The sequence below is a fragment of the Barbus barbus genome (genome assembly GCF_936440315.1).
Source record: "Barbus barbus genome assembly, chromosome: 7".
Taxonomy (NCBI): domain Eukaryota; kingdom Metazoa; phylum Chordata; class Actinopteri; order Cypriniformes; family Cyprinidae; genus Barbus; species Barbus barbus.
Genome location: NC_136735.1, coordinates 3975500 through 3989398, shown reverse-complemented (window position 1 = coordinate 3989398; position 13899 = coordinate 3975500). Strand labels below are relative to the sequence as shown.

General features: G+C 35.6%; 1 protein-coding gene across 3 annotated transcripts; it reads left to right on the top strand.

The window, feature by feature from the left end:
- The first annotated feature begins 2310 nt into the window (after positions 1-2310).
- Positions 2311-6152, top strand: LOC306872995 (sialic acid-binding Ig-like lectin 14). Of its 3 annotated transcripts, XM_079421982.1 has the most exons (10): positions 2311-2379; positions 2630-2696; positions 3175-3519; positions 3618-3866; positions 3957-4199; positions 4278-4386; positions 4498-4543; positions 5008-5079; positions 5152-5217; positions 5303-6152. In XM_079421982.1, the coding sequence occupies exons 1-10, from the start codon at positions 2365-2367 to the stop codon at positions 5324-5326; spliced, it is 1236 nt and encodes a 411-aa protein (XP_079278108.1). In that variant the 5' UTR covers positions 2311-2364; the 3' UTR covers positions 5327-6152. The 3 variants fall into 3 exon arrangements, with proteins under 3 accessions (XP_079278108.1, XP_079278110.1, XP_079278109.1); XM_079421984.1 differs by lacking the exon at positions 2630-2696 and having other exon boundaries at positions 3175-3477; positions 5303-5521; XM_079421983.1 differs by lacking the exon at positions 2630-2696 and having other exon boundaries at positions 5303-5467.
- Positions 6153-13899: the final 7747 nt, after the last annotated feature.

Genomic DNA, 13899 nt, shown 5'->3' with positions numbered 1-13899 from the left:
CAGGTACAACTATGCATGTTGATCAGCACACAATACAGGACACCATTAAACTATAATGATGAGTGCAGGGTTTTTTTTATGTTTTTTTTTTTTTTTTTTTTTTTATCATATTTGCCAAAAATCAAGACACACAGTATTATAACACTTCTATTTTTCAAAGAATATCATTGCATTTTGATTATATAACCAAAAAAACTTTCAAATTTAGTTGTGAGCATGCATTTATCATAGATACAATTTAATACAAGCACACTTGTACACATTCTTTTCTCTTCAGAGAGAAGAATAAAAAAAAAAACACTTACTTGATATGGTTGGATGATTGTGTAAATTGTCGTGTTGTGTAGCTCAGTGGAAAAGATAGGATCAGTCTTAAAAGTAGAGACACACAATTACCCCTCCTAGTCACCTGATATGAACAAGCATGCCCACATATGCAAATACCTGAAACTAATAGTTTGACTATGTAGCCAAGTGCATAACTAAATAATATCTTACACTGATCATGTTTCTCTTAAAATGCAGTGCAATAGGTTTTTAGTCCTATAATAGAAAACTCAGTATCTCACATGTATGCTAACAAAAATAGACTAGTGGCAGCTGTATTAAAGCTTATCAGTTTTAAAACCCATGTAAAGTTTTTTTTTTTTTATTTTTTTTTTACATGAGTAAACAAGTGTATTTTTTAAAGTATTTTCTTTGAATTCTCTTTTTATTTTGAAACAAGGTGTTGCAGTGAATAAATTATGAATTATATTATAATTATTATTACTCTCTCTCTCTCTCTCTCTCTCTCTCTCTCTCTCTCAATTCAATTCAATTCAATATGTGATTTATTGGCATGACAATTGTTACAATGTATTGCCAAAGCATACATTGAAAAAAAAAAAAAAAATGCTGTAAAATTTACAGTAACTTAATGGCAATTTTGGTTGCCAGTAAGACTGTACATTTACAAAAGTTCTGTAAATCAATAATTACAATTGTACTGTAAAAATAGAGAAAACTCTTGCATGCTGTAAAATTGTTGTGATGGTGTGTAAACATTTGGATAACTGTATAATCTGTAATATATCTGCTTGTTTTCCCACTCTTTGGTCACCAGGTGGTATTGTGAGCAAATGAAGCCTCCAGAAATTAACCCTTTTGTGAACCACTTGGCTGAAAAGCTGAAAGCTTCATGAGGCTTCATCTACCCATCACTAATCATAGGTATGTATCTGAGTTCTGCTCATTAATAAGTAAATCATCTGATCATCTGCTTTTATCTAATTGACCGTGACTGTACAGAAGCGAGAGTCATGTGACAGAACAATCAGCTGTCTATATGACTGACAAAAGAGTTTTGAAAGAGTACACTGAGATGGTCCTCAGTGCAGAACACAAGATCCAGGGGGTGTGGTTGGCTCTAGATCTAACTCCTCCCATCTTACATAAACATAAACCTACCCATCTCCACCCCCTGATCCCTAAACCCACCCATCCCCTATGGCAAGCCGTTTTGACTTTTATTCCTTCTCAGGATATGAATTCTTGATATCAACAATTCAGTTTTTACTAGTAAAAATTTAAATTCTTGATATCAGGAATTATATTTCTACTAGTAACAATGGCTATTTTTGATATCAACAATTGATTTTGAATGGCAGCCTATGGTGACATTTAACAAGTGAAAATACAATTACAGATATCAACTATTTAATTCTTGATATCAACAATTAGCATTTTAACTAGTTAAAATTGAATTGTTGATATCAAAAATTTAATTTGTTACTAGTGGAAATAAAATTCCTGATATCAAGAATTAACATTTTAACTAGTAAAAACTGAATTGTTGATATCAAGAACTCATATCCCGAGAAGGAATAAAAGTCAAAACGGCTTGCCATACATCCCCACCCCTAAACCTACCATCTCCATCCCCGGATGTGGATCCAACCCTGCCCCCTGGATCTTTGTTCGTCAGAGAGGGACTACTGTTGTAACAGGGCGAACGAGACGTGAGGCGATGGAGAGGCGACATCTTGTGGCAGTTGGACGGAAGGACACGAACCAGATTCGTGACAGGCCTAGAGTTGTTTAACTGGCAGTTAGTTTTCAGAGAATATAAATTTAATGGACAATAACAGCTAGCTTATATTAAAACTAAAGTCTGGTCACACAGTCCTGTTCTCTAAACATTCATTAATTTGTATTGCTATCTTATTGTTATTTTTAGTTTAGTTTGAGTTCAGCAATGTTATTTTCCTCTTAAAGGAGGGACCTGTTTCTGCTGCTGGGTATTAAAAGCAGTGTTAACCACACAAAGCCAGTAGCTGAAGTGCATGAGTTAAAACGGTCTGTCATTTAGCTGCTGTTGATCTGATGAGCTTCAACACGGTAAGACAAACACACTCGTACTTCAATAAAACCTGATGATTATTTCTGTAGATGAAGCTATTATAACACATGATTCCTGACATGAGAAATATCTTCTGTTCATCTCAATGATCAGTTCATTTACACACACTGATGTTGTGCATTAATAATCTTCAGATGTGCAAAGATCTTACGTACACTAAGAGCTGTTTAGGGTGATCTACATATACTGTTTATTAGCATAAAAGTGATAATTAATGCTGTATTATAGATATATTTTACGGTGATGGTGGTCAGAATGGCTCCTCGTCTTCCTCTGATCTTTCTGCTTTTTCACAGTAAGTTATTCACATTATAAAAATATTACATTTTATTTTCAAAAACCCCATAATGAGCAAGTAATGGGCAGTTTTCTGTGCAATGTTGATGTACTTCCTTTTGAAACAGGAAGTTAGGCTGTGCAGATCAAGATTATTTATGGCCGTTTTCTCAGAAGAATGTGTTTAGTTCACAAGTTCAGAACTGAGATGTCAGCTAAAAGCCACAAAACTCACATTTTAATGTCACCAGGTCTTTAATAAAATCAGCTTTATTTTCTTAGTCTCATTTTTTCATTATTTTATAGTGCTGTGTATTGTTCATTTTACTTATGTTTCTGTGTTTATTTCTGTAACATCCTCCGTCTAAACTGATGAATTTACAATGAGATTATTTATAACAAATAATATATTTTGACAACTTTTCACGTTTTTATGAGTTTTAATGGCCCGTTGTAACTAATAAAACATTTTCATCTTGATTAATTCTGTGTTTCAGGGGTCTCTAGTGCTGGTTGGGATGTGAGTTACAGTCATTCACACATCTGTGCACTAAAGGACTCATCAGTGATAATGAGCTGCACTTATACATACCCTACTGGACATCAGATCAGTAAAGTGTTCTGGACCAACAACCCTGTAAAGGGTGAAGAGCATCCAGATCTGTCTGAGGACCCTGAATACAGTCAGAGGCTTCAGTATCTGGGAGATAAACAGCAGAACTGCACCGTCAGACTGAGTCATGTGACACAGAAAGATGAACACATGTACTGTTTCAGATTCATCACTAATAGAACTGATGGTAAATGGCTTGGTCTTCCAGGAGTGAATCTTACTGTCACAGGTGACTTTGATGAGGTTTCACTCTTCTTCTGTGCATTATGTTGAATAATAATCAGTGTCTGACAGCAGCACTAGATATAATGTGTGTGTTGTGTTCAGATCTTCAGGTGGAGTCTCCTGAGAGAGTGACAGAGGGTCATAATGTCAGTCTGACATGTAAAAGCAGCTGCGCTCTGACTGACAGAGCAACATTCATCTGGTACAGAAACTCACAGCCATTAACTGAGAGAAGAGACAGAAACAATCAACTCCTGCTGCAGTCAGTCAGAAGAGAGGATGCAGGCAGATATAGCTGTGCTCTACATGGACACACTTACATCTCTCCTGCTGTTCATCTCAGTGTCACGTGTGAGTACAGCTTTATTTGTACTTCTTGAAAAAAACTGGAGATTGTGTTTGAATTAAATGATTGAAGGATTTTATTTGTATCCTTCTTAGATGCACCCAAGAACGTCTCAGTGTCTATAACTGGATCTGGTGAAATAGTGGAGGGAGATTCAGTGACTCTGATCTGCAGCAGTGATTCAAACCCACCTGCTCTGAACTTCAGCTGGTTTAAGGAGGATCAAAGCTCATCTGTTGGATCTGGACAGAGTTTCAGTGCACTACAGAGTGGACGCTTCTACTGTGAGGCTCACAATCAACATGGGTCTCAGAGATCAGACGCTGTTACTGTCACAGGTGAAGCTTTTATTAACACACTCCTGTATCTTCACATCATTCATCAGTTTGTTAATTATGATGATCTTCATCTTTCAGTTCATCGTGGTGCTGGTAGGAATGTGTTTGTGATCACAGCTGCATCTGGAGGAGGATTCATCATCATCATCATCACCATCATCATCGTCATCAAAATATGGTTTATGATGTGAGTTGAATAGAAAAAAAAGATTGTTAGTAATCTTTGAGAATATAATTTATATTTTCTATTAATTTACTAAAGTTGTCTATTTGCATTCAATGCCTGTCACTTCTACAGGAGGAAACAGAGGTGTGTTAAAACTGAAGATCTCACAGTGAAACAGGTAAATCATCCAGACACAACATGACTTTACAGAAGCAGAAAATCAGTTATTCAGCCATTATCTGTGTTTTCAGACTGATCGAAACTAACCTTATGAAAATCTGTTTAAACACAATCCAGCAAAAATAAAAAATAAAATAAATAAAAAAAATCCTTAAACAGATGGCTCTCAAACTGTATGTGCAGCGAACTCAAGTTGTGTGACATGATTTAAGAAATAAAAAAATATAAAACACTTATAAAAACTGTCCTCATAATCTGAAAAAACAATGAGCAGCAGAGTCTGATTCACAAACAAATGACTCATATGAGCTGATTTGTTTTTAAATGAATCATTAAAAAGCCTGAAGAGTTCAGTATTTATTGGTGTAAATCTCTCTGAAAAATATAATTTATTATTGTGATATAAATTGTACATATTTGATCTATTTTGTGATCTAAGCCCTTCTCTCTCTGTCTCTGTAGATCTCTGATGAAGACACATATACAGCTCTTGAGCTCAAGTCCATGACCTCTGACCTGTACGACACACTCTCAGTAAGTGAGATGTCAAAATCAGATCTTCATCACAGATGATCACATGACCGATCTCTCTCTCTCTTTACACAGACCGTTCATCCCAGACCTCCTGGAGACTCCTGCAGGACTCTTGATCCTAAACATGAGAATCCATCAGTAAGTGTCTGAACCTGCTGCTCTTCTCAATATAATCAATAAACCCTCTTCAGTTCTTCAGGTCTTCATCTGATTGTTTGTTCAGATCAACAGGAAGATGCTGCAGTAAGAGGCGGAGCACAAAGGAAGCAATCCTGAGCTATGTGGGCGGAGCCACAGATGATTGACAGGGATCATTAGTGAAGAGTCAATGAAGCGTTAGATTTCCTTTTAGCTTAATACATGATACAACAGTGAAATGAAATGAAAGCACTGTTAAAATAAAGTCAAGCTAAAGACCTGAAGTGATGTTCGGTGGTGGATACAAGGTCACTGCTTTCTTATTTTACAGCATATTCCTGCTTTAAATCATAATTGATTTTACTCTGATATACTGAAGAAAATCATAAAATTATGAGCATAAAATATTGAGCACTTTGAGATCATAAAACAATACGTTGTCCTTGTGAAGATGCACAATTTTGAGTATCTTCACAATGGACAGTGTTTTGTTTTATGGTTTCAAAGTGTTCAATATGAAGAGTTCAGAGGCAAAAGCCTCTAATGCCGTCTGAAACTTTCTTCTAAAATGAGCATTTTTACCAGGCTCCTATATTTATGTTTAGTTATTTCACTTTACTTGCATAGAAAAGGACCTATACATTGCTATTAGAGAAAAAAATACTGAACCTAAACATAGGGGCCTAATAAAAATGCTAATTTTAGAAGAAAATTTCAGATGGCATTTAGAGGTTTTTGCATCTGAACTCTTCAAATGTTCAGCTTCTGTTATTCTGTCTGTTGTGTTTCTGTAACTTTCCCGTTTAAGTGATCAGTTTTATTTTTGATCATTTGTGTTCAAACGAGTAGCCCTAGAGTGTACCCTGGACGATGGGGCGGGACGACACGCCCACCCCCAATTTCATTGGTTTATAATACAGCAGAGCTTATTGGTGCAGATGTTTGTGCATGACTGTTCTTTTATATATGTGTTTATGAATGATATACACTGTTTGGCTGTACTACAGAAATATTAAGTGCTAACAACAGCGATTTCAGAATCAATTAGCAAATGTGTTTTTTTTTTTTACTTATGACGAATTAGTTAGATTAAGTCCCTGTCAAACACTTGGTGGTGGCATCTCCGAGTACTTCGGGCAGAACAGAGCTGTGTAATATGTGCGGCTCACAAATGAAGTCTGCGGAACAAATTCTTAATTTGTGGCCACTAAGTCCTACCTATGCTATAAACCTATAAGCCTCACCTATGAGAAATATTAATTATGTTTCTGTGTGATGAACGTAAATAGTGGTCCTCAATCTCAAAAGGTGGGTTGAAGTCAAATATTATTGCAACTTTCACAGTACACTGTTACGTATTGCCACATTAATTATTTTTATAACTCTTTTCTATGGGAGGAAAATACTTAACATTAAACTGTTTATTGCTTTCATGTTCTGGGCTCATCTGCCTGCAAAGTCCTTTTAGAAAGGCAAATAATATCCACGTAGCTTTAAGGTGAATATAATATTAGTCATATCAACATTAGTATTGTTAATGTTTTTAATTGTTGTAGATCATTTAAATTTAGGTTTTCTTCAATGGCAAGTATCGGGATTGGTATCGGTATCGGCGATACTAGCCCTGTATTTACTCGGTATCGGATCAATACCAAATTTGCAGTATCGCACACCCTTAGAGCGTACTCTCACTTGCTAAATGAACAGGCAGCTGCACGCAGTTTTTTTTGCCTTATTGGTTAAAATCCTCAAACTGTTTACTTAAATATTATATTAAGAAATTACATTAAAATTCAAAGTAATCACTTTGGTAATCTAAAATACTTTTCGGATGTAACTGTAATTTGATTACCACCTATTTAAAATGTAATTATAACGAAATACAGTTACTCATATTTTGTATTGTAAATATGTAATGCCGTTACATGTATTCCGTTACTCCCCAGCCCTGCACACACACACACACACACACACACTGCACTGCGCATAACTCTGCATTTGAACAGTCAATAGCAAATTACAGTCGCTGATTCAGAAGCGCCAGTTTGTCATAGCAAAGTCAGAATTTACCCTTTTTTTTAGAAATAGTCTTTGTGCACAGCCAGCCTTGTACTTTCGTAGGTACACGAAATGGTCATCCATAAAATGCATTGCACAAATTCGAACTTTTGGGTTGTGCTGTTCTGTTGTAAACAAATCTTAACCAACGATTCCTAATTGCATCTACTTTCAGAAGACCAAATAAAGTGCTTTTGCTTTCACATAGAAACACACAGCGTCTCCCTGACATGGCTGCATCAACACTACTGTGGTTACTGAAACCATGCCTTCTTTCTTTGCATGAACATTTGGGCGAAATTGCGCAAATATTTCCACATCGTGACATACATGCATGTGGGGGCGTGTTTTAATGAGGGGTTTTAGCCTGGTCGGGATCAGCCTTCTCTTTTAGATAGAATAAATCCTTTTGCGGGAGACTTTGAGCTTTGTAACTCTGCAGATCTTATACACACACAAACAGCTACATAACACACTAAACTCAAAATTTTCTAGTGACTGGTAACATTTAAAATTTTCCATTGGCCCAATTTTTAAAGATTGAAATTCGGCAAATATATTTTTTTCACTTTTGGCAACAGTCAGTTCACATTGGCTCAAAGGGAAATAATGTGTTGAGCCAATTGGAAAAACATTAAATCTACCAAAGCATGTTATTGGCCCAATTTAATATTTTAAATAGTACAAGTATACTTTTTTGGTTTTGCCTAATTTAAAAATGTCCATTGGCCAATGTATATAGCTAAAGCAACTTGACTGAATTGCTTATTCCCCATTGTCCCAAATGAAGAAGAAAAAATAAATAAATTTAAAAAAAGCATTAAATGATACTAAACACTGCCACTTTTTAATACTTTTAATTAAATCTACAACACAATATTGTGAAAAATATCTTAAAATGACAAATATATTAACATTTAACACAATATACTCATACATAAAATCATACATTAATTCTTACAAGATGAAAATTAAGAATTGCATCTTATTAATTATTTTTTAATTTTTTATTTAACCTTTATTTTACCAGGAAATAATCCCATTGAGATTCAGAATCTCTTTTTCAAGGGAGTCCTGGCCAAGACAGCAGTTCCATATTAACATATACATTAAAAACAAAAACAAAAAACATTTAACAGAAAAAAAGAACAATTTGCAATCCAACATCATCTCAATATAATTACCAGTTGCGCTCAGTAACACCACATGTGCATTTAGTACTCAGATAGTCCTTTATCCTAAAAACACTAACAAACATGTGCAAGAACACCATAAATTTATCTGGGGTTACTTCAACCAGCATTTAGTGCAACGTCACCTGAGCTCATGAAACTGCATCTTAACTGTTTAAACGCATGTACATTCACATAAAAAACACACACAAAAAATTTACATAATGGGGTGGTTATTTCACCCAGTTTAGATAAATTTCACAAATTCTACCATTCTCACAATTTACAAATATTTACTAACATTCTCACTTTAAGCTCATGAAACCACATCTTACTTCACATATTAATCATGTTTTTACAAATGTTTACAGAGATGCAAAAAACAAACAAGAAAATTGAGCTCTTAAAACTGCATCCAACACTTTACAAAAGTGAAAAATGGTGGTATAAGGTGGAAAAAGGTTTAAAAACACCTTCTGAATGAACTCAAACGTGTATTTTAAGTGCTTGTTGTACTCCATAGTGAATGCATACACCAATCCAAAGAGTACAATGAATGCATTTACAAAGTCTCCCAAGTTGTCAAGTTCCACCTCCTCTTCCAGCACAACGGAGACATTCTGCGTACTTGACTGTAGTAAACTGTGAACTGTGAATAAAAGAAAGAAAGAAAGAAAGAGAGAGAGAGAGAAAGACAGAGAGAAAAAGAAAATAAAAATATTTGGCTCAATTTAAAATGCATCTTATTTTGAGATGACTCTGAAAAAAGAGTGCATTAATTCGATAGCTTTCCACCATATTAAATCTCATTGAAGCGCTACACTGTGTCTGTAAATGATGTATTGTTATCTAATTATAGACGTTATCTCATTACATCCTATCTTTTCCTGTAAATCAGGACTTTTCTAGACAAAGCACTGTTTACTTTCAGTTTCACTTTAGAAGAAACACACTACAGAATTCAAAGTTCACACATAAAGTGGTCAGAAGGGAAGAATATAAGACGTGTTTTATGATTTTACGGGAGTTCAGCACATATGCAAGAATGCAAAATATTAATAAAAATAACAACAACAAAAATCAGGGACATTTCCTAGTTCAGTGGTCAAAATATCACTGAATTATCACTTGCTATTTTCTATTAATTAAGAAAGGAAATGTTTGCATGTTTTTTTTTAATTACTTTGCAAATGTTATGTTTGTGATTTTGGAAATGGATCTTAACTATCCCTAATTAGGCTCATTATTTTGTGTTTTAGGCTGATTTTGAGCACACATGTATGTGCTCTCTGCAAATGTTATTGTTGTAAGTGAAAGTGTTTGTGTAGGGTGGCCAGCATTTGTGAGTACCTTAAAACTTAATACGGATACAATACCAAGCACTTCTGTAAAAACCATCATCATCATCATCATCATCATCATCATGATCAAAAAAACAAAACAAGAAAAACTGTTTAAGTCAGTGAATGAAATCCATTAATCAATGCTGTCTTAAATTCTAAGAAGGTTTGAGATCCTACAGTCTCCAGTGTGAAATATTCAGTGTGATCCAGGTGAATTATTTGCCCCCTTGATTTCTGATGTGCTTCCAGGTGCTTTTTCCTGCCTGAGTCTGTTTATCTATCTTACACAGTGTTTGCAGGAATTACAAGGGAAAGCATGTCCCAAAATACTGTTCTTCTCCCAACAGAAACCATATCAGACAGATAACACACACGGACCTGTATCACACTGCCTATCTCATCCTGTTAAGATCCTCCTCCACTCGCTCTTTGGGAATACAAATGCTGCACTTTCTCAGGCTACACAAAGAAAAGGAAGACTTGGGCCGCATACATCTGTATTAGCATCTCAGCACTTGGTAAATGACATTTCTTGCAACATTTTTAATTTTCTGCTCGATAGTATTCTGTCCAAAAGTTCTGACTTTTGAAACTAAGCAATATCTCCTTTTCCTGGGTAAAAAAACAAAACAAATAAAAACCCTTAAAAGGCACAATGTCGAAGGGAATTGAGATTGGGAGCATGGGCATTAGTGGCTGGGTCCTTAGCATTGTCGCTTGCGCTCTCCCAATGTGGTGAGGCACGGTCTTTATTAATGCACAAATCATCACGGCACGAAGCATCTGGCAAGGTTTGTGGATGAATTGTGCTGTACAGAGCACCAGAGAGATTAATTGTAAGGTCTACAACAGCATTCAGGCTCTACTGCAGGAAATTCAGGCTTCCAGAGCCATGACGATCATTGCCATTGTCTTGGCTTTCCTGGGCGTGATGATCTACATCATAGGCACCGAATGCACCAATTTTATCAAAGACGAAGCATCCAAAGCTAAAATGATGATCGTCTCTGTTGTGATGTTCATTATTGCCGGCATCGTGGAGCTCATTCCAGTGGCCTGGGTGCACTCTTAGAAAGATGTGTTAAAAATGACACAACCTGTGTTCAATTTTAACTCATTAATGGATGAGTTCTGGAACAACGTTCTTTTGTGTTAAGTTTTACTCATTCATTGTGTTGATGGTTTTAACACAGTAAATGTGTCAGAAAGGTTATCACAAAAATGTGTAAACATGTATAATTTAACACATTATGCGCTGTCCTTCACTGCATACATTATGTTAAAAAACATACATGCAATTCTAAACAAAATGTTCACATTTGACAAAATGAATGGAAAAATCATTGGTTGTTTAGCTCGTCAAAATATTGATTATGATGAAATATCAACAATTACATTCATAGAACTGCAGAATATATGTACAATTTTAAGCAGTCAAAAAGGAAATGTCCAACATAGGACAAAACAGTTATTTTCATCTCATTAGGTAACATGACACATAACCTCACCTTCATAGTCATTTCACTTTTTTCCAAACTTTGCTGGATAGTATTTTGAAAGAAGTCTCTTTGATGCTCAAAAAACATTTCTTATTATCAATGTCTGTACTCCTCCATCTTTTCCACATAAAAGTCATTATCAAAATAGCCTTTTAAAAGCCAACACAATGTGTTTGTCCACCTTTGGGAATAAATGAACTTCTCTGAAGACTGGATCCTGCTCAGAACTTTGCCAACATCAGAATGTTCCCTGGTCTGTCCACAAACACACATGTACTCAGTCCTTCGGTGGAGATCCTGGGTTCCAACACCATATTAAGACAGAGAGGGAATTTATTTTTAACCTGCATTTTTAAACCTTTTTTACTCTAAAATATATTTGTAAGCTTGTCAATAACATATACAAACATTTAAGCTACACTGTAAACTAAATTATGTCAGATTTAATTTTAATACTTACATATCCTAAATTCTGTCCAAAAATGCTGAGATCCATAGAGAAAGACTCCAATTGAGGATTTAGCCTTCAGCTTGTCTGCAGTGAAGGAGTAGCTGTTTGAGACAAAAACACACTAAGACACACGCAAGCAATCACTATGTGAGGATCTTTCTCCTTCCTGGAGTAGTTAACCCACCTGTGCTCTGATATTAGGTACCTTCCTGGTCATGTAGGACTTCAATGGCAGAGAGTCTTCTGCCTAACGAAAGATCAAAATAATGCTAAAATATTAACTAAAGTTTATAAACTAAAGAATGCTTGATTTGATATGAATGAATGATTTAATGTGAGTTTTATTGCAGTGCTTACCTGAATTGTGAACATAGAAAATGGTCCATCTTCTGATTGGTTCATTTGCTGCATAATAAACATAATGTTAGACATCACATATTTGATATAAGTTTAGCAAATTTAGATTGTAAGCTACCTGGTCTGCACCAGTGACTCCAAAGCACTTATAACATATTGCTAATCATTTCAGCAAACTTTTAAATATTTTAGACATAATAAATAAAGAGCATTGCCATCACCATTTCTTTATTGACAAAAATAATAAAAAAAGTCTAAAAGTGCAGTCATATTTACCACTGCTTGGCAAAATTTTGCATGCTAAATTCAGTCATTTGTAAAGGTGGAAAAGTGGGAAAAGATTGTCTATCTGAAATCAGTTTTCAACGCGTTTTCGCTGCGCTGACAAGCTGCTTGATGTAACTTTGCGTTACAGTAAAGTTAACGTTGCATACTGTATATGCTTCAGCTAACTATGACCGGGTTTTTGCCCACAAAACTTTGCTGTGACAGCACGTTTAAAACAATAAGCTGCAGGAAACATTGTTTTTGTTTTTGGCACACCTAACCATTCAGGAGATTTACAACCAAATACCAGACAGCGTTCATCAAAGAGAGGTTGGGGCGTCCATCTATGTAGGGTATGCCGCTGTCGCTCTGTTCTCCAGATTGTTCTAACTCCTCAACAGTTTCTACAGGATCATTCGTTCCACGCTGTCTAGCATCAGGAATTTTTGCATTTGTTTCTGTAATCTCAATATTACCACCCTGACGCAACTGTTCTTTCATTTCAGTTGACACGTCAATTTCTGCATTCAAATCAACTGCAGTGCTTTCTGTAGTCGGTTTAACAAAATCATTATTCCCCCAAAAAATTGGAATCTTGCACTGAATTAGATTCTGAACCATTCTTTGCGCTTTGAGCCTCTTTAACCACAAGACAACCTGTTTTAATGTGGCCATTTTTTCCACAAACAAAGCATTTAATGGTCTCAATAGTGATAAAGATCGTATAGTCCCTACCATACACTCTCAATTTAACGGACACCTGAAGCGTTTCAAATTCGACACTTAATATCATCAGAGCCTGACGTCTGAAAGACATGACATGTTTCAACTCTGGGGTTTTTAGTCCCAGAGGAATCATTTTAATCGGCATAACCAATTTTCCATAATGAGCTAAAATAGACTCAAGCGCTTTATCAGAAATAAACGGAGGTACGTTTGACAACATCACTTGTTTCGAAAGATTATACAAAGGTAAGACTGGAACAAATACATCCTGAACAGTCACACCACACTCCACCTACTGACTAACCATTTCGATTTCCTTCAGAAATACAATTGCTTTATTCATTCTTGAAGCGGACATTATGTTTTTTGCACCTATTTCTCGACCAATAGTGACCAAAACACTCTCAATGGAAATTGACTCATATGACGGCATGCACTTACACGCATGCCGAACAGACAAACAGGAACAACTATCAGAATTTAAGCCCATCTTTATCAGATAAGCTGACAAAAATCACCACTAACACCTTCTCCTCTAACTTAGAGCAATAGTCGAAAAAAAATAATAAACTCAGAAAGGAAAAGTTAGAAACTCCACACACTTCCCGCTCTCACGCTCCTCACAGTCACGCCGCTCATGCGCACAGAGTGAGAGAGAGATGCAGACAGAGAGTGTGTGCATAGTAGGGGACGTGAGCAACATGATTAAGATCCGCTGCTTTAGAACATTGATTTTGAAACTTGTGAATCCATTAGAATCATTAGAAGACAGAATCACGATTCATATATGAATAGATGTTTTTGGGCTC

Coding starts and splice junctions, on each gene's coding strand:
- LOC306872995 (XM_079421982.1), top strand. Junction 2,697..3,174: donor GATCTTTCTGCTTTTTCACA/GTAAGTTATTCA, acceptor TCTGTGTTTCAG/GGGTCTCTAGTGCTGGTTGG. Junction 3,520..3,617: donor AGTGAATCTTACTGTCACAG/GTGACTTTGATG, acceptor TGTTGTGTTCAG/ATCTTCAGGTGGAGTCTCCT.